General features: G+C 43.9%; 1 protein-coding gene across 1 annotated transcript in view; it reads left to right on the forward strand.

The window, feature by feature from the left end:
• MYLK (myosin light chain kinase) overlaps nucleotides 1-27019 on the forward strand; it is a 226436-nt gene that overhangs the window by 25606 nt on the left and 173811 nt on the right. The window contains exon 2 of the mRNA XM_032149992.2: nucleotides 12895-13062. Within this exon, the coding sequence (XP_032005883.1) occupies nucleotides 12898-13062 (165 nt within the window). The 5' untranslated portion in view covers nucleotides 12895-12897. The remainder of the gene's footprint in view (nucleotides 1-12894; nucleotides 13063-27019) is intronic.

Below are 27019 nucleotides of genomic sequence, written 5' to 3' on the forward strand. Positions count from 1 at the left end.
GAGAATCACTTGAACCCAGGATGCGGAGGTTGCATTGAGCTGAGATCACGCCATTGTACTTCAGCCTGGGTGACAAGAGCAAGACTCCATCTCAAAAAAAAAAAATAAATAAATAATATCTTAGTATGTTGTGAAGTTGAAATGGGATATTGATTAGGAAAGTATTTCATAAGGTGTCAAATAAGTAGCTAAATGTTCATTTTAAGTAAAAACCCTTTTGGTAACATTAGCTAAGCATCACCATCCTCTAGGCCCTCCACAAGCTAGTCTCAATCGATGTAATGACTGTATTTCTCAACATTTCTCTTGACCCATCCCTTTACCAGACGAGTTTCCTTGCTCTTATATACAAGCACCACCATCTGCCCAGATCAGCTCTATACTGGAGGGCTCACCTGCTTAGATTACCATGGCCTGTTCTCTGTGCCTTACCAGCTTCAGAGATCTCAACTCAGTCTTTGAAGATACATTGGTTCACTCTGGACCCTAGTTTCCTCATCCATAAAATAAGGGAGCGGACTACATGATTTAGGTTCCCTTTCATCCCTGACATTCTGCAATCCAGCCATATTTCAGTGTGCAAACAGTAACCTAGAATCTGAGAAGATGAGAGCAATGATTGTTGTCCAACCAATTATAAGTAACTGATTTTAAAAAGCAATTTAAAAGCATGAATTTAAAAATAAAATAATAAAAATAAAAGCATGAATTAATAATCTATTCCTTGTGATATATAGGGCAATGTTTGCAGCAATATTTAAATGAACTAAAACATTTAAGTGAAATGTGATACCTGAGTCTTCATCATAACTGACTATTATCAAATTGTTACCATTTGTTGAGTGCTTGCTACATGCCAGACATGGTTAGAAATTACCTATTACAGTTACAATGAATTGAGTATTTTGAGTATCTACTTTCTGATAGATGCTTAAAGCTGCTGCTAATCATACTACCCTGCAGATGTACAGATGGGGAAATTGAGGTTTAGAGAAGTTAAGTAAATCACCCACTGTCATCCGGCCACTGTGTGGCAGTAGCATGGTTCAAGTCTAGGTGTGTGTAACAACAAAGCCTGTGACATGATGGCTTCACCAAAGTCCTCTGTCTTGCAGTCACCACTGTGCTTCCTCTTAGGTTGTAAATCTGTTGTTACTACTCTCCTAGGACTGGTGGTTACCCCAGCTGTGTTTATGATACAGCTCTGGACTTGACCCTGAATTAGGGATTGGCCCTCTCTCTCTCTAGTTGAGGCAGCCAGCCTGAGAATTGTATGGGAAAAAACCCTAGATTTTTATGGGAAAAATCTCCACCGAGATTTAGCACCTTCCCTCCTCTGGCGTGTTGGAGAAACCCAGTCTCAGCTCCCTCCTTACTTCCTGTGCACCTGCCCTCTCCTGTCGGTGCTAACCGAGGATGGAAGTAAAACTAGAAATCCTTAACACACGGCTTTGGGCTTCAGCCACAGGAGGCAGATTGTGTTGATGGATGTAATTAGAAAACTGCAAACCTGCTTCTCAAATCCCAGGTCCCAAAGGAGTTGATAAACCAGGTTGGCTCATCTCTCATTTTCCTTTGCTGTGTCACATGGGGAAGGATTTGGAATAGGAGTATCCCCAGGCCTTTCAGTAATGGAAGCTCGAGTCAACCATGGATGCACCAGAGCCAGACGAGTGATGGCAACTGCCTTTGGCCCCAGGGGGTCCAGCAGGAGCTGTGGACGGCTGGGGCTGGTGACAGTCTTCACTTGATAAGATTCTGGGATCCTACTGGCAACCATGTCACCGCAGCCCCTCCTGTCAGCAGTGCTTCCTGCTCCCTCTCCCCTTGGAAGACCTGTTCCAGCTGAATGGCTTAGGCTCTCACATGGAAAGGAGGACACACACAGAAGCGCCTTCCTTCTTCCCTTTCCTCCAATCAGTCAGGTGTTAGTTGAGTCACAGAGCTAATGTTCTCCCAGGGGAAACAGGCCATGGGACCTGGTGCCTCCCCTAAACTGCATAGAGAGGAGCAGGGGCCACATTTAGAAGCCAGGCCTGGGCAGCTTCTCTCACAGTTCACTTGTGCCCATGCCCTCAGAATCTAAGGGTCTTCCTAGCAAAGTATCCTCTGGGCTTGTCCCTTAAGATCATCCCCACAGAACCAGCTCCGTGCAGAAAGCAGAGAGGCAGTGTGTATTTCAGGCCATTTTAGACAGAAGGAATGGGATCTACAGTCTGCAGGTAGAGAACCTGCTCACAGCCTGCTCCGGGGAAGCGTGTGATCTGCAGAATTGTGAGGTGCATTTCCTTCCTGCACCTTTTCCCAAGTGGGCTTTCCTAGGCTTCTCACAGACCACTGTTGGAGAGGAGGGGAGGGCAGGGCAGACTCCTGCCACAGAGAGGCCACCCTTTTTACTCCCTCTCCTTTCTGGGTCTCCTCTCAGTCCTGTGACCCTACAGCACCAATAGCACACCCTACTTTCATGGGCTGCCCAAACCCACTTGCTAGTCCTCTCCCTGGCTTCCCTTCCTGCCCCCTGCAAGATTTCTGTTTCAAAATAACTCAAATTACCAAATGCTGGCAGAATTGAGGGAGTGGGAGGGAGAGGAAGAATGAAGTCATTGAAGGACAGGGAATATATTCCATTTACCTTATGAGCAAATGATACTCCCCAACATCCTGCCCCATTAATTTTGCTGTTAATATTTGCCATTCTGCTAAGGGATTAAATGAGTTCTAAGTCACCTTAAGTACTTAGTCTAATGCCTGACAGTAAGTGCTAAGTACATGGCAACTATTATTGGTTCTCTCTTTTTCTCCTTTTTCCCCTGGGATTTTCCCTTAGCTCTTCCAGCCCCAGCTCTTCTCTGGACAGTTGTCATCCAATCAGAAGGCTCCAACTGGGAGCTGCCCAGAAGCAGAGGAGCTAGAATCATGCACAGGTGTGGGTCGGGACTAACCCAGCCCTCAGAGTCTTCCTAGCCTGTGCCCTGTCTCACAGGTGTGCCTCGAGGACCAGGTGTGCCTGCCTGATTTGCCTGCCTGGCGGGCAGCCCTGCGCAGGGAGCCCCAACAGAAGTCTTTTCGGTTGGATAAGCTTTGCCTCCTCTCCTGGGGTCCTGCAGCAGTTTGTCCCTGCCTGGGCTTGGCTCCCCCTGCTGGAACCTTTCCTACCTGCCCACATGTCTTGTGGAAAGCTGGTGGCAGTCTTAGAGAAAGGTGCACTAGGACAGGAAATGCCCAGAGAGACCCTTCAGGCCATGTAGAGAGGACCAGAGAAGGAAGGTGGTTTTCCTGAGATCACACAACTGGTTTGGGTGACAGCACCATAATAAGCATGAGAGTCACTGACTCTTCTGTGCTATCTCACCCTCCAGTGCCATCCGGATTTCTCCTGTGCCCCCTACTTTGAACAAGGTTGTCTTTATTCTCTGAGCCTCTGACAGAAACTTTAAAATCATAAAAGCAATAACACCATTGACAATAGCATCCACCATAGATTCAGCTCCTATTCTGTGTGAGAGACTAGGCTGAGGCCGCTTTTTATGCACGTTGCTGACCCTCGTAACAATCTTGCAGGTAGGAGGGCATTAGCAGTAGCCCCATTTTACAGATGAATCAACTAAGATTTTGAAAGATTGTCAATTGCCTCAAGTCACCCTCCTAGGGATTGGAAGCCATGAGCTCGATTCTTGTTCCCTGAGTCGATTTCCTGGGCTTCGGTGGGCTAATGGTTGTGAGGCTGCCCCTACCTGAGTACTCACACCTCATCTCATAGGGTTTAAAACAAGGCACAGTTCTGCTTGGCAGAATGGAGTAGGGGGCATGGTATTTGAGAAGGAGACAGTGGTGGTAGGAGTTCAATAAGTATACTTGATACCCCAAACTTAATCCTGAGGGGGTGAAACCTAAGAATGAAGTGAGTGAACTTTAGAATTATAGCTGCAGTCTGCGTTTTGCTAATTTAGTTATAAGCAGGGCTCTGGTTCTGCCTTTAATTTCTTTTGCATATGACTTGTATCGCAGAAAACTTCTCTCAGCCTGTTCCCATCAAATCCCAAATAAAGCAAGAATTCCAGCAGGAAGAGAACAACTCCAGGAGACCAGACCTTGCTCCTTCACACTGTGTGTGAGGTTAGGTGTGTGGATTTGATTAGATCTGTGTGCATGTGTCTGTGCGTTGTTATTGTTGTTGTCGTCCCCTTTTAAGAAAATTTAAAAATAACTTTCTGCCAAAGATGTGGGCACCAGGGTTGTGTTGCTGAGCAGACATGCTCCTCCCACCCGTGGTCTGCTGCTCTGCTGATGTGGCCCAGCTGATGTGGGCAGCTTGTCTGCCTGTAGAAGCCCAGCCACTCCTTTAATGTGTCTTCCAAGAGGAAAGGCCCAGGAAGCCATGGGGAGGGAGAGGCTGCCTGGTGGCTCAGGGAAGAACTCAACTGTTGGGACAAGAGTGGGCTGGCTTTGCGTGCTTTCGTGTGGGAACCCAGGGACCTGGATCCAAGTCACTCAAGGATGCCAGCAGGAAACCCTGAGATTGTACCCAAGGCAGACTGTGATTGTGCCCATTTCACAGCTGGGAAGACTGAGAAACAAAGAGTAGAAAGGATACAAATCAAAACCATTATGAGGTACCATCTCACATCAGTCAGAATGGCTTTTGTTTAAAAGTCCAAAATAACAGATGTTGGCAAAGCTGTGGAGAAAAAAAAAAGACACTTATACACTGTTGGTGAGAATGTAAATTAGTCCAGCCACTGGGGCAGTTTGGAGATTCCTCAAAGAACTAGGAGTTGAGCTACCATTCGACCCAGCAGTCTCATTACTGGGTATATATTCAAAGAAAAATAAACCATTCTATCATAAGGACACATGCATCTGTATGTTCTCCACAGTGCTATTCCCAATAGCAAAGACATGGAATCAAACTAAGTGCCTATCAATGGTGGAGTAGATAAAGAAGATGTGGCACATATATGCCATAGAATATAATGCAGCCATAAAAAAGAATGAAATCATGTCCTTTGCAGCAACATGGGCATAGCTGGAGGCCATTATCCTAAGCAAACTAACACAGAAACAGAAAAACAAATACTACATGTTCTCACTTATAAGTGGAAGCTAAACATGAGGTATACATGAACATAAAAACAGAACAATAGACACTCTAGGGATTGCTAGCAGAGGGAAAAGGGAGGAGAGCAAGGGCTGAAAAACTATCTATTGGGTACTATGCTCCCTACCTGGGTGATGGGTTTAATCATACCCCAAGCCTCAGTATCATGTAATTTGCCTTTGTAATAAACCTGCACATGTATTCCCTTACTCTAGAATAAAAGTTTTTTTTAAAAGGGAAAATAAAGTAAAAGTTAAAAAATAAAGAAGACCACTTTTCCCTTTCTCCTGGTGTATTTTAAGAAGGACAGAAATGAGAGTAGATGGTAACAGAGAGAGTAGGGAGATAGGCTAATGTGGTGGTTCTGAAAATGTGCCCTGGGGGTCCCTGAGACTCTTCCAGGGGCCCTTGAGGTCCAAGTTATTTTTCTAAGAAAACAACATTTGCTTTATTTCACTCTCATTCTCTTTCAAGCATACAGTGGAGTTTTCTAGTAGCTGTGATGTCACAATAGATTGGATGCAAAAGCAGATATGAAAATCTAGCTGTTTTCTACTAGCCAGACATTACAGAAATTTGCAAAAAGGAGCAACTCTTCTCATTAAATTCTTTTTTGTCTTAGAAAATATATTTTTCTCCTAAAATATTATTTATGTTAGCCTATAATGGGCTTATTGATGTTTTAAAATGAATTAATATTTCCCAGTTTTAATTTCCAACACTGTAAATATTGACAGCAATAACTCACAAACAAAAGCTCTCTGGGGGTCCTCAATAATTTTTAGAAGCATAAAGGGGCCCACCCTGAGACAAAAATGTTTGAGAACTACTGGGAAAGCAAGTAGGGGGTCTCCTAGGTGTTAAAAGAATACCAACTCTTCAAGAATCAGATATGATTCAAGGGAAAAACTTAAATTCATGTCATTGCCGATTCGGATGTCCACAGTCTGCCCCAAGGTGTGAGTTGCATAGGATGTTCCTTTGGAACTATGAAAATACCTTCTTTCGTTGGAGGAAAAGGTCTGGACAGGGCATCACCTTGCTGCCTCATTTTAGAGGAGTGCTCCAAGGATCATTCCTGAAGCTCTCCAGGGCTCTGGACCAGCGAGGCAAAGTCGTGCTCAACATGAACACAGTCTGTGGAGTCTGGCCCTCATCAGTGCAATTCCTTATGAGAAACACAGCACAGGAGTTCTCCATCCATCTGCTTGCTGGGCTTGCATCCTGCTCTAGGGATCATAAACAGGGCTTCTTCAGCTTAGGGAAGAAAGAGCTGGGTCTCAGGAGGAAATATCTTATGAGCTCTGGGTGGTAATCCCAGGCCAGATGTGCCAAGGGGTTGGAGTGGCGTTCCAGGCCAGATGTGGAATTGGGAGAGTGCCCAGCCCCTCCGAGGGCTCAGCTCTCTGCTTGACAGGGTCCTCCCTTTGTTCCACACTCAGATTAGAATCTGCAGCTCTGAACAAGTAAAAATAAAAACCTGTGAGCTTCCACCCCTGGCTCCCCCAGGACTCCATTGAGAGCCTCTGCAGTGGCAGCCAGAGGTTTCAAAGGTCACCCCAGCTGGGCGGATTAGAACAACAGATCTCCCGGACCGGGTGAAGTTGGCTGCTCAGCGGAAGGCAAGTTGCAACATCTGCGAGCAGAGTCAGAACAAAAGCCCCTTAACTTTTTCGGTCTGGCCGTGGGCTCTTTGGCGCCCGGCACTCCTTCGTTCTCCATTCTTGGCTGGACCTTGGACAGGAACCTCTGCAGTACGGTGGTGGTGAAGTGTGGCTGCCTTGCATCCTGACTCATGTGAAAGCTGCTGGGGAAGAAGCCGTGGTAAGGTGTGTCCCGTTCACTGGTGTGTGGCCCTGCCCAGCTTTGCTCCGGTAGGTCACAGCAAGTCAGCCTGGCACAGCCGAGGAGCAGCGCACTCTGGAATTAGGAGTGATTAGAGAACTTGTCAGGATTTGAGTGCATTGCAGAGAGGATTAAGGTGGGAGAGCGGAGCTGTCAGTGCCTGGGGCACTTGCACGTGGGTGGTTTTGCTGCCTCTGATGTGTGCTGTTGTTGGAGGTAGGATTCACGGTAGACTGCGGAGCCTGCTTGGGAGCCCCTCCCTCTAGGGAAGGTATAGTATTTCCAAGATGCCCGGCAAACTGACCAGGTGCTTCAAGACAATGATCATTTAAAATGTGTACACTTTGGGTAGGGAAGGGGACAACTGGTTTCTCTAAACTTGTTCTGTGGTATTACTTGAGCCCTGATTTTTTAAACTTTTTTTCTGAGTCATTTGCCTTATAGTTGCAATCTCTTTTCGCTGTAGTTGAAAGTGTTCCTTTCTGGGTTCAAGAGACAATTTAAAGTGCTTTTGATCAAATTAAAGTCCAATTAACTCAATGCTGCTTCAAATATTTAATAAATTATGTTGCTTGTGAAAGCCTCATTTAGAGGTGGGCGTTGGCCCAAGCATCATGGGGTGAGAGGTAAGGGGGGTAAGGGGGAGTTTCCAGCTCTTGAAGAACTGCTCTTTTTGACCCTCTCCCCTGTTTTTTTCTTCTTACTTCTCTGTGTTTCCCCTTTGATCTGTGTTTAGCTTGTATTGAATAAGACCCCCTAGCTGGGTGTGTTTGATTTTAGCCACTGAGCATTGCTCTGCATTAGAGAAATTATTGCAGAAATCACCCAACCTCTCTGGTTTTCTTGATTGGAATATAGTCAACAGGCTTGACAAGGGATTAGAGAGGAACAAGGTTGGTCTAATTTACTTTGTTATTAATTTTTTTTCTGATAGAGCATTCCACATATGTCAGTAACCATTAATTGTGTGGCAGGGATCTGTTTATGCTGATGATGGCAGTGGGTGGGGCGATGGGCTGAGGGTGAGCAGAGCTGTTTGCTGTGGCTGGGCTCTGGTCCTGCCCGCATGATAGTTGAGTAACTCTCTCCCACAAAACCGCCTCGCAAGGGACTAGATGTTCCCTTGCTGTATTGATTTGCCTGTTCCTTTTCTAACCTGAAGCCAGACCTCTCCTAGGGATGGATGACTCCTGTCTAATGTGCTACTGAGATCAAGCAGGTGCCTTTTGATGAGAACATCTGGGGCCTTCAGGAGATTTCCATGGGCCTCTGATTTTGGATCAAGAGGACTTGCACAGAGGGTCTTGAGCCACTCCTACCTTCCAGGAGGATCTCACCACTCCTAGCTTCCAGCTCCCCTGAAAACAAAGGTAGAGAAGAGTCTTGTGTCTTCAAAGCCAGGCCTGACAGCAGAAAGGGGAGGCACATGCTCTGCCTCTCTTCCTCTGTACAACTCCCAACCCTCTGCCTATTGCATCTCTCATTACTGGGGATGGCAAGAAATACCTCATTTGAGATGTGGGGGCCTCCCAGAAGCCAGCAGATTTTGACTTTGTAATCAGACCTTGGTTTGGTTTTCACTTTTTAGCTGTGTGACCTTAGACAAGAGTAGTTGGCTTTCTGAGCCTCCATGTCTTCATTTGTGAAGGGGTGATCACTAGAACTGCTCTTTCTGATTGAGATGGGTGCCCAGCATGATGTCAGCACGTACACCTTGCTCATTAAATGGTGCTGCTAGTACAGACACAAAGGTGCTGCAGGAAGCTGCCCATGGGCCTCAGGCCCTCCTCCCCACCTTCCCAGGGAATTCTGCCATCTGCTTCCTGCTGCTGTTTTCCAGTCATCTCACTCAGAGACCCTTGCCTGAAGATAACTGGGGCTTCTTGCTGTCCTTGGTGAAAGGATCTATATCTATATTCAGGGTGGAGAGACGGGCATCCCTTTGGGAACTGGATGATAATGATGTTGACAGCCACTGCTATTGAATGCCTTTTGTGCTATATTATGGGTGTTACATACACTCTCATTCAAACCTTCTCTTCAACTTTATGAGGCTGATATGATCATTCCATTTGACAGAGAAAGAGACTGAAGCCAAGACAGTTGGAGCACCTTGCCCAGCCCACAGCTGGAAAGTGGCCGTGTCCCCGGGTTTGTGGCAGGGTCACAAAAGTCTGATCCTCATGATACCTGTCCCCATCTCCACCCCAAGTCTCCACCCAGTGCTGGCTGCACAGTGTATCTGTCACTTCACCTCTGTGGCAGAGGAGGAGGGCACAGGGAGCAGTGTTCCTACTGGGGTGTGGTCCTGGGTAGCTATGTGGGATATCAGATGCCCATTCCTTCCCCAGCCCCGTGTTTCTATGGTCGCCACACAAACACACAACACACATGCCCCACTCATGTAATTGTTTGCTGCTGTATACCAAGTCTCTAGCTTGGCCCATGGTAGATATTTAGTAAATGTATTTTAATTGAGTGAATGAATATATCTTGATGCTTGCCATTAAAATTGTAGTATGACTGCTTTTAAATGGTTCTACAAACATACACTATATGCTGTAAATGCTATAGATGCTATAAATATGGCAAAATGTTAATTGTTAAACCTAGGTGATAGGTATTTGGGGTGCTCATTTTATCATTCAATTCTACTGTTCTGTATGTTTGAAATTTTCCATAATAATTTTTTAAATTTAAAATTTCTATATCATCAAATTCATATCATTATTTTCCCTGTAAATATGTACCCATAAAACCACCTGGTATTTCACTGTATTTGACCAGTTCTCACTGTTGGATTTTTAAAAATATGGTCTAGCTTCTGTCATAAATAATGCAAATAGTGTTCTTATAAATAAATTTTGGGCTGTATCTTTGATTCTTTCCCAATAATATATTTCTAAATGTAGGATTATTGGGAAAAGACATGGACGTATTTTTTAGAATCTTTTTACCAAATTGCTTTCCAGAAAGACTGCACCAGTTTTTATTCCCCACAGAGGGTATGAGCATGCCCATCTCATCATGGTCTCACCAGCAGTATATGTTATGTTTCTTTTTAAATGTCATTTAAATGAAATGTTTTGATTCCTTTTTAAAAAGTAACAGCTTATTCTTAATTTGCACTCTTGGATTATTGTTGGAGCCAAGCAGTGTTCAGTGGTACATCTTCTGTGCACTGTTCCGGTCTTATCATCCGCCCATTGATCTGTTGGGCTGCTTTCTTCTGATATGTAAAGACCTTTGTTTGGTGCAAACATTTTATTCCAGGTTATCACCCATCTTTTAATGTTATTGATAGTAGTACAGAATATTTTAATTTTATACATTTGTGGTAGCGGCTCTCAACTTTTCCCCTTGTTATCACAACTTTTACTTTTCCTTTCCCATCAGCCAATTTGACTGCTTACAGGAGGCAAGAGGGCCTAGTGGTTAAGAATAGCAGCTCTGGTGCCAGGTGCTTGGGTTCCAATGCCTGTTCTGCCCCCTACTAAATGCATGAACTTGGACAAATTTCTCAATCTCACTGTGCCTCAGGTGTCTAATCTATCAAATGGGGATACCAAGATTATCTGTCTTATAGTGTTGTTGTAAGGAGCAAATGAGCTGTTTATTATTTATAAAGGGCTTGGAAGAGTTCCCCACTTCTAGTAAGTGCTACACAAGTGTTTGCTTTTATTGTTACCTACTGCAGGGAACCTGTGAGTCTTACCATTTGGAAAGGAATTTTGTTTGCAAAGCTAGTAGCTTATCAGTGAAAAAGAAAGCTGGGTTTATCAAGCAGGGGATGTGCCCTATTACAAACGAGCCTAGTCCCTTTGCTGCTTTCACTTGAACTTCACAAGAGATATCCCCATTTTATTTTTGTTAGACATTATTCAATTTAAACAAACTAATTACATGCCCCAGAGAGCATTGTTCATTTGTGTCAGCTTACCTGACTCACAGCATAGGACTTAAGTGTGTGGCCAAAGAAAATGAACAGAAAAGCAAATCTAGGAATATGGCTTCTCTTCAGTTCAGCAGATGTGTGTCCACGTCTGGGCCAGTCACCAGGGATTTTGTGGTAGGAAATGATCGTCAGCCTGGAGCTGTCCCCACCTGCACTTGGAACCTGGGACAGGGACACTTAGGATGTATTCCAGGTGGTGGCAGTGGTTGTCCAATGGCCTTGACTGGAGTCCGACCACCTAGCTCTTCTCAACTGCAACGTTTTCCCAGCCTGGTTCTTCAGATTTTTCTATGGATTTTGGAAACTCCCCCTGAAACTCCACCATCTTTCCAACAAATCGTTCCTCTGTTTACAAGAGCCAGAGTTAGCTTCTGTTGCTTGCAATCAAGAACTCAGATATGTACTTATAATAATTCCACTTTTGGAATCATTCGTAAGGAAATCTTTAGGAATTCGGGCATAGATTTCAGCACACATAGGCTCATCACTGGGCATCATAAAAGATTTAGAAACTATCCAAATGGCCAGCAGTAGGGAGATAGTTATGTAAGTCATACATCAATATGATGGATATTTGAAAATCAAATTTCTTAAAAGCAACTTTTCCCCCTTATTTTAAGAAAAGTTGTAGGGAAAAAATAGAAAACATTATGTACATAGTATGCTTTCAACCATGTAAGATATGTGTTTTTCTATATTGATAAAAGCAAAATTGGAGGGAAATGTACCACCATTCTGTATAATAGAATTATGGGTATTTTCACTTAAAAAACTTTTATTTCAGATTCACATTTTCACATTTTAAAAGAACCCTGGAGCCTGATAAACCTGGGTTTAACTTCCACTTCTGCCACTCAATAGCTGTGTAATGGGCAAGTTATTCCACCTGTCTGACCTCAGCTTCTTTATTTGCAAAATGATGACTATATGTACTTCATGGGGTTGTTTTGAGGATTAAAACAAATGAAATAATGTATAAAGTGCTTGATACAGTGCCTGGAACAGAATGTATTCTCAATAAATGATAACATTATTTTTACAAATGGGTAATTTTCAAGTTTTATGATGAAATGTATTTAAAATTAAGAATAATAAAATATCACAAAAGAGTTGACGATCACTCTAATGGATAGTCATCTGTTACTTCTCACATCAGCCCTTTGTTCTGCTACCCTTGCCAGCCCCAGTCACATCTTATCTAGTCCCCAGTAGGCCCTGGACCAGGAGTCAGGGCTTCAGGTGTTCTTGCCAGTGATGCTATCATTTTGCTCTGTCTAGTGGGGCAAGTGACTTACCCTCTCTGGGCTTCAGTTATAAACAGAGGCATTAGCCTGGATAATCTGAAAACACCCCCCTTCTCTGATGATCTGTGATCTTGGAGCCTTGTTCACAATCTGCTCCTCAGAGGTGGGATGTCCTCCCTTACCTGCCTCCTTCCCTTCATTCAGCCAAGACTCTCCCCTTACCTCACCCAGGGTCCTTGCCATATTAACCCCAAACTACCTTCCTCTCTTGGAATATGGATCCCATCTTTCTATAGCCTGCGAGCTCTTGCAGTTCAGGCTAAAGCAGTTTCTACTTTCTACAAGAAGTGCTTAATGTAGATGTTGGTCCTGAAGAGTTAGTGACTATTAAATACAGATTATAGACACCTATTATAAGAACTATTTCTCCATTCTTGTCCCCAGCTTCCCCTTTCCTAGAAGAAGGGGTCAGTGGAAAGATGGGAAATTCCCCACAGGGTTTTGAGGAGGCAGGGCATTGCCCTGGGAACCAGAGCGTTTGTCTGGGATGGGCTCTGCCTTGTCCTGGCACTTTGTGTATAAAAGACAGAGCCTCTCATCTTCAGAGAGGAGCTGTGGGTGGACACTGACCTAACTGGGGATCTGCTCCATGTAAAAGCCACACCTCCAGGCTGGACACACCTGATGCCTGAAGGGAAGACAGGGCTGTGCTTTGTCTGATCTGACCTGGTCCTCTTCCTTCCTTTTTGCAGACCATGGGGGATGTGAAGCTGGTTGCCTCGTCACACATTTCCAAAACCTCCCTCAGTGTGGATCCCTCAAGAGTTAACTCCATGCCCCTGACAGAGGCCCCTGCTTTCATTTTGCCCCCTCGGAACCTCTGCATCAAAGAAGGAGCCACCGCCAAGTTCGAAGGGCGGGTAAGAAGTGTGGCTGGATGGGGAGGCTGTGGGGAAGGATGGGCAGGGGCCACTGTTCCTTGTCAAGCCTTTTCCTGGGCCGGCTGGATCTAATAGAAGGCTCAATTTTCTTTTGGACCTTCATGTAAAATGAACCTGTGCCACTTTTCTCTTTCTTTTGTTTGTGATGGGCTTTGGTCTGTGCTGGAGAACTTGGGAGTGGGGAGGATGCTGCAAGTTGACCATCCTGTGATGTTTTGCTGTTAACATAGGTTGTGTTCTGGGTACATGCTACATAATTACAGAAAAAGAAGACACGGTCCAGTGGCAGGAATAATATAGCTTGGGTTTATATATGTCCTCAAATCTGGACAATTGAGAATTGACTGTAATTTTTCTCTTGCTTTTTCCCTGGAAGGAGTGTTTAATTAGCCAACCTTCTTGTACATCCACTTGGTATACCCGGAGCAGTGATAGGACCTCTCATTTCACTTCTGTCACCTGTCGTGAATGAATACTGGTCACTTGCCATTACTGGGACTCCACTTCTTCTTCTACAAATAGGCATGATCATTCCTTGTCTACCTTGTACTCAAAGGAGAAGAGAACACTGAAGAATAGTTGCACTATGACTCAGCAGTCTAAGAGGGAGCTCCTGAAAGCTTGTAGGAGGGGATCAGGCAGATGATTCTTTTTGTATGATGCCGGACCTTACCTTTGTGTAAGTGGCGACTCTGGCTACGTGGTTGTCTGGAGAGTTTGCAGGGGTTGCTGCCTTGAAAATGGCCTGGGGCTGTACTGAATTGCATGCTGTGCATGGACCTGTGTAGTCAAGACTGTTTGCTAATGATTCTGACCTACTAGTCCCTTCATATCTTTTACCAGAAGATTGCTGGGGATGTTAGTGATGTTCCTGAGGAGTCTGTTTCTCTCTGGGCACTACCAGGATGAGGGCTGTCTTCTGTTGCTCTGACTCTGGTTCCCTCTGTCCTCTTATCCTCATAGCTAACAGAAAAGAAGCAACAGGAAGAATCGCTGGGGGCTCATAAATGACTTAGATGACTATAAAAAGGAATGAAGTACTGACTCATGCTATAACATGGATGAACCTTGACACATTATGCTAAGTGAAAGAAGCCAGACACAAAAAGCCACTGATTATAGGATTCCATTTATATGAAATGTCCAGAATAGGATTATCTATAGAGACAGAAAGTAGAAAGGTGGTCACCAGGGGCTGGGGGGAAGAGAGATAGGGAGTGACTGCTGATAGGTACAGGATTTATTTGGGGCCGATGAAAATGTTCTGAAATTAGTAGTGGTGGTTGTACAACTTTTTAGTGTACAGTACTTACAAAATACTGAATTATATGCTTAGAAAATTAAAAAGTAAAAACATTTGAGAAATGGCTGGGACAGCAAAATGGATCTTAACTGCACACCCACTCTCCTGCCATACTGCTTCTGAGATATAAACTCCTTCCTCAATTCAAACAAACGTGGAGAGGAAGAGACGGCAGCCTCCATGTCATGTGATGATGCCTTTGCTTCCTTTGCTGACCTTGATGTCATGAAAGAACCATGCCTTGAGTGACTTGATTTGGAACTTCCATCTCCTGAGCACTGGCCAGGAGCCAACACACTGGAGTTCTTTGTTGCTCAGTGTCCTCTGGTTGGCAAGTCATACCTTCTATGTGGCTAAGGTTTCCTTCTCTGAGAAAAGACAATTGGCTGTTCCTGTATTTCTGGCCCACAGGGGTAGAAGAAGAAAAGTTGATAGATAGTAAAAGTACTTCATAAAGTTAGAAAGTATACTTTGGTAAGACAGTATTTTTCTTAAGGAGTTGAAATTTACATAACATAAATTTAACCATTTTAACATGAACAATTTAGAGTCATTTAATTCAGTGTTGACTGCAGTATTCTTAAAATGTAGCTTTCTCTATGTGAACATTTTATTTTTCTTATATGGATGTAATCATTGACCTTGTATGTTACATGTGGACTATATGTCAAAATGCATGTGTTCCTTATGAGTTAGACTGCAGTGCTACTTGACCACTTACCACCTGACTTGAATTAACCCAGAACAATGCCTTGGCAGCACACTGGTGTATACAGAAGAAAGACTATTCCAGAGAGACGTCAAAAGCATCCAGCTGTCTTGCAGAGACAAATGCAGAGGGAGAGACTGTAGAAGAAAATGCCCTGGAAGCTAGCATGCTGCAAGTGTGTATTGTTAGTGCAGGAAACAACACAAAGAGACTTTTGCATCAGGGAAGGGCCACATCACATGATCCCAGAAGAAGAGAGCTGGTTGTTTTGATACCAAAGACGAAGTTAAACAGGGGGTGTTTCTGACCTGGTGACCTCAGAGAAGTGAAAAGTTAGGTGGTGTTAGCCTGAGGTGGCATGGGTTTTGAGCAGGAGTTGCTGGTTATAATAAGCTCCAAACACTCAAAATTTGCAGTTCCCTATTGGGCATAGTCAATAGTGATCTGCCTTCAATGCATGTCAGCCTTCGCTGTTGGGGCCAGTTGACCTTGTCTGCAGCCGACGCCTCCCTCCAGGTCCTGGGACACACCCCTCCCTCCGGGTCCTGTTCTAGGTGCTCAGTCGTCACAGAACCAGTCCTGGTATCACTCTCAGGATGGCCTCAGGAGCACATTTCTCTGGTAACTGAGCTCTTGCAGAACCTCTTATGAGTGACTAACTAAAAAAGTATGCCTTCAAGCAACTTCTTGGGCCCAGGCTGGTCCCTGTCACAGCTGACAGGAATCTTCTTCCTGGCCTCTATCCACAGCACCTCTGCCTGCTTTCCTCCCTGAAGTTGCCCACACAGTGGAGACAGTGGAGGGTCCTAGGACTTCCCAGGTTCTTCTGAAAGAGGTTCAGGGGACCCTCCCATCACTGAGAAACACAGTAGACACCATAGATGTGACAAAGTTCTAAAGATTTGTTTCCTACTGCCTTTGGAGCTGCCAATCAGAAGTTCTTCACATGTGTGCTTTTGGTTTTTATTCTAATAAGACATTAAGAACTATTGCCCACTCTGCCCCATTTCCTTTTTATGCCTATTTTTAGACAAAGGACTTAATGAACCACTTCCTTCAATAAAGCTCCTCTTTCTATCTAGAGACTTGGGTGACATTAAGATGGGATAATAGGCACCCCCTGGTGGTTCAAGCCTCTTTCCGAGGAGCTCCAAACTATGAGATGCTCATCTCTGTGGGCTCAGTCCCTCACAGCCTTTAGGGCTTTTCCACCTTGTGGGAGATACATGGGGTAGCCAACACGTAACCCATGACCAGGCCCCTTTGCCTTTGCCCTGTTCCACGATGGGGTCCACTGTAGAGGCTTCCTTTGCAGCTAAGGGTAGCCCAGTGACACATTTGGGCTGAAGTCAGATAGGGAGCTTCTGGAAAAGCCCTTGCTTTTCTGATTAAAGGAAGATAAAAAGACATCACTGGTGCTCTCATATTCCACCCTTCCCTTGCTTCCTGCCTTGAATACAGGTGTAATGCCTGGTGCTTGGGCAGCCAGATTAAAACCATGAGGCAACAAGCCTGCACACTAAGGATTGGTTGGGGGCAGGGGGACAGCAGTGGAGGGAGTGAAAAGAACCAGCAGCTAAGAGACACAAATCCTAAAGCTCAAAGGCTTTCCCAGATACGATCTTTGCAGTGATTCACACAGGAAATGTTACAGAAAGTATTCCTAACTGATAAATAGCTCACGAAATGCATGTGGAGATAGTGTCTTCTTAAATGAAGGGAATGAATAGGAGAGAAGACATTGCACAGGGATAGGGGTTCCTTATTCTGAGTTGATCGTGATCTTGCAGTGAAATCATTCTCGAAGAATTCATTCACTCCCTGGCTGTGGCCATTAGGCTTGAACCAGCAGGGTCTAGGATTTATGAGAGGAAGTCAACAACTACTATTTGATTAGTGTCTACTGATTTGACCTAAGCCCCTTCTGTCCTCTCCCCTCTCCTTCCCATCCCTTCCCTTCCATTCCTTCTTTTTTTTTAGCTTTGCCAGCCCAAAGCTTGAGGAGACTTTGGGCTGGCAGGAATTAATACAACTTTATCTAATTTCCACCTTTAGACCCAGACAACCAGATCCCTCTTCCCGTGCCCACAACCTTGAAGCCCCTGTTCCTTTATCCAGCTGTTCTCGCTCCACAGAGCAGCAGAGCAGGAGACCTATCTGCCCAAGGGATACGCCCACTGTAGCCAAACCGCTGCCATGTGCTGGGCACCCAGGATCCAGGAATTTTTTACCAACTGGCCCTGAGCACACTTCTAACACCTGTGTAGGCCTCCTCCCATGAGAAGATGTTGCTAGGCCTGGGGGGCGGGGTCAAAGGGCAGCTGTTTGCTTGGGAGGACAGTGAGGTAGATGAAAATTCAGACGCAGGCTCTGTGTTCTGCTCATGCTCATGTTCTACCACATGCCTAGTAGAACAGGATATAAGTAGGGTGGGGCGAGAAGTGCACAGGACTGCGCCACTGTCTGATGTTCATTGCTGGGCCTCAGGGGTGGCTGGGGGCTTCCATGTACAGACAGCCAGGGCTCCACGAATGCCAGGGGCTGGCGGAAACACCCCTAGCTGATGCGTTGCCCATGCTGGCAGCTGAAGTGTTGATGGGCTGCTTTCCCCACCACAGAGTCAAGTATGAAAAGAGAGCAATGGTAGGAAAAATGCTGAAATTACTGGAGATTTCTTCCCTTCTACCCTGGAATTTATTCTTATCAAAAAAAAAAGCAAACATGGTGACAAGCCCTGGCTGTGCTGTGACTCAGATGAGCTAATACTTTAGTGTCTCTTGAGAAGTACAGCCCAAATGAGGTTTCGGCTCACACTGCTGGCCTTAGCGTTTGCTGAAGTGGGCTTTGTGATAAAGAGCCAGCCCTGGCCCTGTCAAGGCGTGTTTCTGTCTAAGCTATAAGAAGGGAACATGAGAATACTGAACCATGGAAGCATGAATAATTCCTCAATTTCCACTTTAAACAGTAGTGTATCCATCTCCCAATAACTTTCAACTCAGTTCACTTCCAGCTCAGAAGCAGTCAGCCACCATGTTTAGCACTTTGAGAAATTTGAAAGAAATGTCTGGTTTGCTTTCTGTCCTCAGGAGTCTTAATGATGTGGTTCTGGAGAAGAATGTGCATATAGAATACCAAGATATGACAGTGTATAATTAGGTGCTTGAATTTCTTCAAGAAATAGTTTCTACTATAGGAATTGAGAGATTAAGATGAGGCTGGGAGTGGCTTGAAGACTGGTTTCCTGCTCTGATTTCTGCCCTTCCAGTTCGTCCTTCCTACTGCTACTTAAGTGATCTTCCTACCACGTAGATCTGATGGTGCCACCTCCTGCTTTATACACTGGAACCTTGGATGGTTCCCCTTGCATGAAATTCTGCAGCACTGCTTAAAAGGCCTTTGATGACCAGCTCCTCACCCTCCAGCCTTGTCTCCTTTCCCTCCCTTCTTCCATCTGATGTATTTTGGTGATGGTCCTGCTCCCCTGGCCCACACAGGCACAGTGCAAATCCTTTGCTCTGGCCCCACCTTTGTGGAGAAAGGGTAAACAAGAAACATATTTTATCTTCCTATTGGTTTGGGGTTAGGAATGGGGTCGATATGACAGAAAGGGGACTAACGTATTTGTTAATGGCTTATTGGTGCCAGGCTTACAATCTTAATCATTTTATCCTCCTGGCAAGGCAGGTTTTATCCTGATTTTTTATAGGGTAAGAACCTGGGGGCTCCAAGGGATTATAACATTTACACCAGTAAGTGATGGAGCCAGTTTTAATGGACCTAAGTCTCATGTTCCTCCTGCCGCATGACGCTGCCCCTTCACATGTCTCATCTGGTTCCTTGAACGCGATGACCATTTCTTATCCATCTTTGAATAAGATGAATGCCTGCCATATGATGAATGCTGAAGAAGTGTTTGGTGCCCCTGAGGAGAACCACAGTGGTGAAGTGTCTAAGACTCCTGGTGTCTCGCCAGTCAAGCCCATAAGGATTTGGCCCTGTACTTCTTCTAGGGCCCTGTGTCTCTGTTACCCCATCAGCACTCCCTGCCTGGCTTCAGAGCCCTCATTCCACACCAGCCACACCCTTGCGCACCTGCTCTCTGCTCCTCCATAGCCTGTGCCTATATCAAGAGTGCCCTTCCTTCTCCTTTCCATTCTACCCAGCCTCAGGATCTGATTTAAATTCTACCTCCTTCATGCTACTTTCCTTATGCTTCCTTTTAAAGCATTTCATTAGAGTACAGAAGAGCCATGGTTATAGGATGTGGAAAATTCACAATAATCATGTAAGATCATTCTTGACTAATAGCCACAGGAAAGAGTTGACTACTTTGGCCTTTTAAAAAGGTATTATTCACTAATAATCTCTGTGCCTATAACTTTGTTACAAAGAAAAACATGATTTAAATGCTAAACTATTTTTAAAACAAAAATTCAGACAAAGTTAAAAGTTATTTGCCTTAGCCCTTACTTCTACTCTCCATAGGTAGCCACCATTAATAATGTTGAGTATCCTTTCAGAAATGATCTATACAAATATGAGCATATATCTGAATATCCTTATATATACACAAATGGGCCGTGTATACATAATAACCTACAATTTGCTCTTTCTATTTTTTTTTGTGAGTTCATAGTAGGAAATATATATTTATGGGGTACATGAGATATTTTGATAAGGCATGCAATGTGAAATAAACACATTGTAGAGAATGGGGTATCCATCCCCTCAAGCATTTATCCTTTGAGTTACAAACAAGTCAATTATACTCTTTATTTTGAAAAATACAATTATCATTGACTATAGGTACCCTGTTGTGCTATCGAATAGTAGGTCTTATTTTTTCTATATTTTTTGTGCCCATTAGCCACCCCCCTCCTCCCCCACCCCCACCCTCCCACTACCCTTCCCAGCCTCTGGTAACCATCTGCAACTTGCTCTTTTTACTGAATGTCTTTTGGTGTTTTTGTTTTCACATTAGCACACAGATCCACTTCACAGCTCTAATCCTGAACTTTCTAACCCTCAATTGTTCCCTTCTCTGAATGCCTATAATACATATATATATATATAAATATTATGTATATATATATATATATGACTCATTTTTACTCTTTATCAATTTTTTTTTTGAGATGGAGTCTTACTCTGTTGCCCCAAGCTGGAGTGCAGTGACACAATCTCGGTTCACTGCAACCTCCGCCTCCCGGGTTTGAGCAATACTCCTGCCTCAGCCTCCTGAGTAGCTGGGACTACAGGCGTGTGCCACCACACCCAGCTAATTTTTGTATTTTTTAGGAGAGACAGGGTTTCACCATGTTGGCCAGGCTGGTCTTGAACTCCTGACCTCAGGTGATCCGCCCACCTCGGCCTCCCAAAGTGCTGGGATTACAGGCATAAGCCACCATGCCCGGCCTACTCTTTATCAGTTTTTTAATCAATTTATAATTTGATCCATTATTGTTTATCTTTTGCTTCTTCAATGAGCGTGAGCTGTTCAAGATACAGAATTGCACTGTCCAGTAGGATACCTACCCGTTAGTCACATGTGGCTACTTAAATTTAAATTAACATGAATTTAAATTAAATAAAATTGAAAATTCAGTTCCTCAGCCACATCAGCCACATTTTCAGTGCTCAGTAGTCACATTGGGCTAATGGCTACCATATTGGACAGCACAGATTCTTGATCATTATCATAGAATGTCCTTTTAGACAGGGCTGATCGAGAGCATTCTCATACATAATTCAACTTCTCATACTGTATATCACTAACCCACAGCTAGAAGACAGACTGGAAATAGTTGTTCCATTCACAATAAAATTGAAGGCATTACATTCTTGAGAATTAAGTGAATTCTCAAGATTCATTCAAAGAAAAGTATGATCTGTTGATGAATCTTTGTCCTTCATCTTCACTGTAGAATGCTAACCTTGATATCCCAGCAAGCTTGAATGTGCTCCCAAATTTTCCACAGGTGTCTATTCCACGTGGCTGGTAGCCCAGGTGTCACAGAGTTTCCAAAGTACTCAAAGGGAAAGCAGAAGAATGGCAGGGCAAGTATTACTGAAAGTTTACCATAGTCAACAGCTGGTCGTCACTTTGGGTTCAAAATGGTGGACTGAACAGACGTATTAACTTCCCTTCCTGACAAATATGACATCGAAATAAACAGGAAGAGGTCCAAAGAGAATGCATTTATAGCTGCACTAAAAATGTGAGAGGGACATTAGTGGATGAGAGATTTTCTTGGCATTGCATTGAAGGACGTATTAGCTCTGCCTGCAGAACAGTTAAGGGGCGAGGCTTCAGCCATTTATTTGAGATTAAAAGATTTGGAGATTAGGAGTGGATGTAGGGCAGAAGTCGGGATGATTAAAGGAAAGCCTATTTACTAAACATGTATATGGAGAGAGTTGAAGCTCCTGCTGTAGATGTTAGTTTATAAGAAACAAGATGGAAGTGTGTTAGATGTGCCATCATCTGTCCACTTGCTCCATGACCCAGCCTGTGACCATGACCAAGTCCTCTATGTGAAGCCTGCTAATAGACATTCCCCATGTGGGGCTTGCAGTCCGCCCCCTTATTCAGGGAGATAGGACTACTCCCAAGAGGTAGAAAACCCACAGAAGCCACCTGCATTTGGAAACGAGTTCTTCAGCCACTGATGGTTAACAGTTAATTCGTGGACACCAGATGTCTGAAAACAACATTTATACAACATAATATTGCTATCAAGAAAATTGTTGTTTTTAAAAATCAATCCATAGACAAAACTCAAAAGTGTTCATTATAGTTACAGAACAGAAGGTAAATCCTGTAAGTTTTGGCAAGCCAAAAGTAGAGGGATGGTGAATGGTAAGGTAGAGACAGAAAAACAGAGGAAGAGAAAAATATAGTGACACTAATGTCCCCATCTTACACAGTGGGAAGTAAAGAGATTCCATCTAAAATGGATGGATCAAATAACAGGTTTAAGTATGTGACTTAAAACCATAATGACAGAGGTAAAAAAAAAAAAAAAGGAAGTCAACTCATGGGCCATATTTGGCACACAGACCTTTTGTGTTTGGCCAGTGGTGTTCTCAGAAAGTTTGAGCAAAGATTTGCAAATGGAAAATGTACACATATGATTCGTGTATAAGTGGCTTTTCTTTACAAATGAGAGCTGGCAATGTTTCCCCATGGCCACATTGGCCCAGAGGGTGCCATCACTGTGTCTGGCATTAGTTTCCGGGTTGTTATAGTCCCCACCATTCCAAGGCATCTCCCAACACTAAGGACAAGTGCCTGTTGCCAGTGAGGACTTTGCTTTTCTCCTAGCCAAGTCTGTATTCATAATGGGAAAGCAGGAAATGGACAGGAAGGGCCTCGTGACATTTCTTGTCCCAGCCCACATTCCCTACATGTGTTTCCTGCCCAGCCTCTGTAGGCATTGGAGTTAGTGATTATGCTATAAATGTCCAATAAAAGATCTAAAAATCAAGTCAAGGCCAGTAAGAGGGAGGCACCGTAAGCTAGAGAAATTTCTCATCACTCCTGTGGGACTCCACTAAGTGCTGTCTAAATTCTTAAATCAAGAAATAGACACAGAGCAAAATAAAAATAATTAAAAGAAAAATGGATTATGTCAAGGGTTATAGGTGAGAAGTAATACTATTGCACGGAGGGGAAAGATAAAAAAGGAAAGAAACCTTTAGCCATTTTATACCCTCAACTTTCACCTTACTTTATACACATTCTTATTGCTTGAATTTTTTGTAAACAGTAGACAGGAATTACTTCTGTATATTTTTTAAAAGCACAATAAAAATGCCTGCAAGAAGATTCAGTACAGCTGTCTGAGTTCAATGTCCAGATTCTATTTGACAGATGGTCAAAGATGAATACACAGTTTACAGTGAAAGAAGTGTAGACAAAGTCCGGGCATGGAAAATATATAACACTGCATTTAAAAAATTACACAACTCTGCTGGCATTTAAACAAATGGAAATCAAAATACCTTAAAAGTATTTATGCACCTAAAACACTAGCAAAATAAGATACCACGAGCCCACTGCTGGGGCTGTGAGGAAACAGGTGAGGTTTTCTTTTGTTGGAAGTACCGATTATTGGTTCAGCCTCCTTGGGGCTTAGATTGGCAGAATGTTACAAGGGCAATAAAACTGTTGATGTGCCTTGCCAAGAATTCTGCTTTTGATACTGTAACTTAACTCTTAAAGGAGAAGAAAAAATGTAGTTGCTACAAAGATGTCCAAAGCATTATTTTTAATAACAAAAAAGGAACTAGTTTGTACTCAAAAGGAGATAGATTATTATACAAACACATCAATATGGCAGATATTACATAATCACCTATTTGTCATTGTGGTAGCTATATCCATAAATGAAAATGCCTGTGAATAACAAAGTAGGAAGAAAAGTAGAACAAACACTGTGCACACTCTGATCACAACCATAGAAAATCCATCAATGTGTTCATTACCTAAAATTAGAAGAGGATTTGGAACTATATGAATAGAATTATTTTTTGTTGTAAGTTCTTTAAGTGTCTGCGTTTTTAAAATTTCTCAATGACGGTTTACTTACTAGATGGCTGGCGCTGTCTAGATATGTCTGTCTCTCTACTAATAAGGCCTTAGGCTCCTATTGTTTTAACGTGTTTCCAATTATCTCAACTGTCTGCCGTGAAATGGAAACAAAGCTGAGTGGCAAAATGACCGATGAGAGATAAAGAGACCAGATTGGGGTTTTCTTCCTCTTAACTGTATACTCAAAGTGGCGTAGGGGATCTACACAGGCATGAGCGATAGCACTGAGGTCTGGTTCATTTGTTGACATAGATACAATTTCTGCAGAGCCCGGGATGTTCAGATTCCTTCTAATATCTATCTTCCTTCCAACTCTAAGTTAATAAGTAAGACACTACTTTCATAAATAATGACCAATGTGAGTTGAGCCTCCTCTGTGCTCCAGACTCTGGAGATACAAAGAAAAATAAAACATGATTGCTGTCTTCAGTGATCTTGCAACTAATGAATTCTCAATATCAAAACAGAAAATTAAACTTTCTTTCCTCTATGAAGCCTTTTCTAGCTCTTCTACCTCATTGCATTTCTTTCCATTTCCATATTCCAAGAGGGTTGTATTCTGCACTCTACAATTTAGATTTTAATTAGATAATTAACATAGTGTGTTGTGGAAAGAGCCCTGGACTGGGGTTCTAGTTCCCACATAGTTGCCTTAAAACTTTCTACAAACCACTAAACCTTCCCGAGTCTCACATTCCTTCTTATAAAATCACGATTCAGATGATCCCTAAGACCCTTCAACATCTGAAATTCTATAATTTGTCTGTTGTAGTGTGTGTTCTCTGTTTTACATGCCTAGTTTTTATAAAACACACCTCGGTGCCAGCTCCTGGTAGATGCCCAGTAAAAAGAGATTATTTATTCAGTCTATAAGTTTTCTAAATATTAATCTCTTGTCTCCTTAATGTTCTGTTTTTATTTAAGATAGATTTTGAGTGTTTAGATTTGATTCATTCAGGTAATGTTTATCAAGCACTTTACCATGAGCTGGCTACTGTGTAGGCTGTTTGTGGTTTGAGGAGGTGCTTGGGGAGGGCTGGCCATCATTTGTGAGGACTGTGGTGTTAAGATCTACACATCAGGCTGAGAGTTGGACCAAATCATCTTGACCGTTGCTCCCATCTTCAGCATTTTATTATTTTATTCAGTGCCTATTTGTATTGGAGTTGGTGTTGGAGTCTTCTTTGTGGTTTGTTCTGATCACATCTGATTTTTAATAATATGCCATACATTTGTGTGGCATTTTACAGAACCCCTTCTAGTTTTTTTAGAGGGTGGAGAGTGCTAGTTACCCCCTCTCCCATTTGTCAGCACTTGGGGAAAGATATGCAGAATGAAATGGAGGGAAGTGTGTGCATGGAGGGCCAGTGCCTCTAAGAGCACAGCACCCTCCAGGAGAGCTCGACTGAAGGATGAGGCCAGGCCTCTAGTGACCCCCTCAGGATTCCATTTGTCCAGCCACTGCAGGGCAGAGTTACTGGAGACTTGGTGGGCCAGTGCTCCCAGAGCTCCTCCCTCCGTCCCTTCCAGGCTTCATCTACTGTGAGAGTCTTCCCAACAATTGGCTTGGAGCACTTCATCTCTGGCCAGAAGCCTCCAGTTGTTCTGATTGCAGACTCCTGGCCTGGCATTTGCCTTTCTCCACGATGTGGGGCTAGTTCCCCAGACCAGCACTCTTCCCAGCTGCCAGGCCCTACAATCCCTGAGCAGGTCCCGGGATTTGCCTCTTGGACTTCCGTCATCCTTTCTAACTGGAGCCCGGACCCCTAATCTATCAAAGTGCTACCCTGCTTCTTCTAAATGTCACCTCTTCCAGGGAGCCCATCCTGCTCCTCCTTGCCAGTTGTTGGTCTCTTTCCTGCTGAATCACCCTGGGGCTTTCCTGTGCTGTGTATCTTTGGCTTTATATTCTGATTATTTAAGTGCTTGTCTCTAGAATGCGAGCCTCTAGAGAATCTCTTATTCATCTTTGGGTTCTCTATAGCACCTAGGACAGTGCCCGGCCCGTGGTAGATATTCAGTCAGACTTGGTTAGGTGATGGCTGAGCAGGGATGGATTTAAATACTCTGGGGCACTGCAGTCAGCCCCGTGATGCCAAAGTGTTGTCATTTGCAACGCGTTTACTGGGAAGCTTGTCGGCTATCCTAAGGAGCTGCCTCTCTTAAGACCAACAGTGTGATCTGGAAGGAGGGCAGTTCTGGTGTCATTTGCTTGGGTCTTTGTCTCTAATTCACTCTGTCCTCTGGGCTATAGTTTCCTCATCCTATAAAATGAGAGAGTTGAACCAGATGACTGTGATGCCCCTTCCTATTCCAACATAACATAGTTTCATAAAAATACATTTATTTCTATTTTATTTTATTTTTTGAGACAGAGTCTCACTCTGTTGCCCAGGCTGGAGTACAGTGGCTCAGTCTCGGCTCACTGCAACCTCTGCCTCCTGGGTTCAAGCAATTCTCCTGTCTCACCCTCCCAAGTAGCTGGGATTACAGGCACATGCCACCACGCCAGGCTAATTTTTGTATTTTTAGTAGAGACGGGGTTTCACCACATTAGTCAGACTGGTCTCAAACTCCTGACGTCAGGTGATCCACCCGCCTAGCCGCCCAAAGTGCTGGGATTACAGGCATGAGCCACCGCACCCAACCATAAAAATAAACTTTAAACAAGATTTTGGAGAGGGACCTGGTGGTTTTATGAGCACGTTTACCAGTTGACCCCAGTGCTACGTGACAGGCTGACTTAAGTGACTAGTTTGCAGGTTCGTTCAGTAAACACTAATGGTATGCAGGATGTTTGTACTCCTGCAATAAACAGATGACAGAGAAAACCAAGACACTGTCCCTGTATTCAAAGGTTTGACATCCTCAACTTGCTGAGGCTGTGAATGTGCACTTCCCACACCCACTACATGCACATCAACCTTGAGTGCTGGCATGTCGTGTGGGAATGAGGAAGTGTGTTCTGATGCCACACATTGGACCTAATGTCTCCTTCAAATTAATCCCTGTCCCCTGCCTCTGCTGAAGAACTCTGAAATAAAAGTGGGTGGGAAATGGTGATGGTGAAAAGAGACTTGTGTCCTGATAGTGATGGTGAGGATGAGCAATAGACTCACTTGTTTTTCTCTCATGTGGTGGCACGCTGAGTCCCTGAGCAATTCCTCTAAGAGTTGCAGGTCCCTCTCAGCCACTCAGAAAACTCCAGCAGGGATTACAGCAGGACGAGGTGGGGGCAGGGCAGAGCCTGTTGAGAGCTGGAGTTTAGATGGTGAGCACAGAGTCCCAAGCCTGGGAGGGAGGTTGTCTGTGGAGTGTGAAGAATTTGGCT

Source organism: Hylobates moloch, unplaced genomic scaffold (assembly GCF_009828535.3).
Source record: "Hylobates moloch isolate HMO894 unplaced genomic scaffold, HMol_V3 SCAFFOLD_4, whole genome shotgun sequence".
Classification (NCBI taxonomy): Eukaryota; Metazoa; Chordata; class Mammalia; order Primates; family Hylobatidae; genus Hylobates; species Hylobates moloch.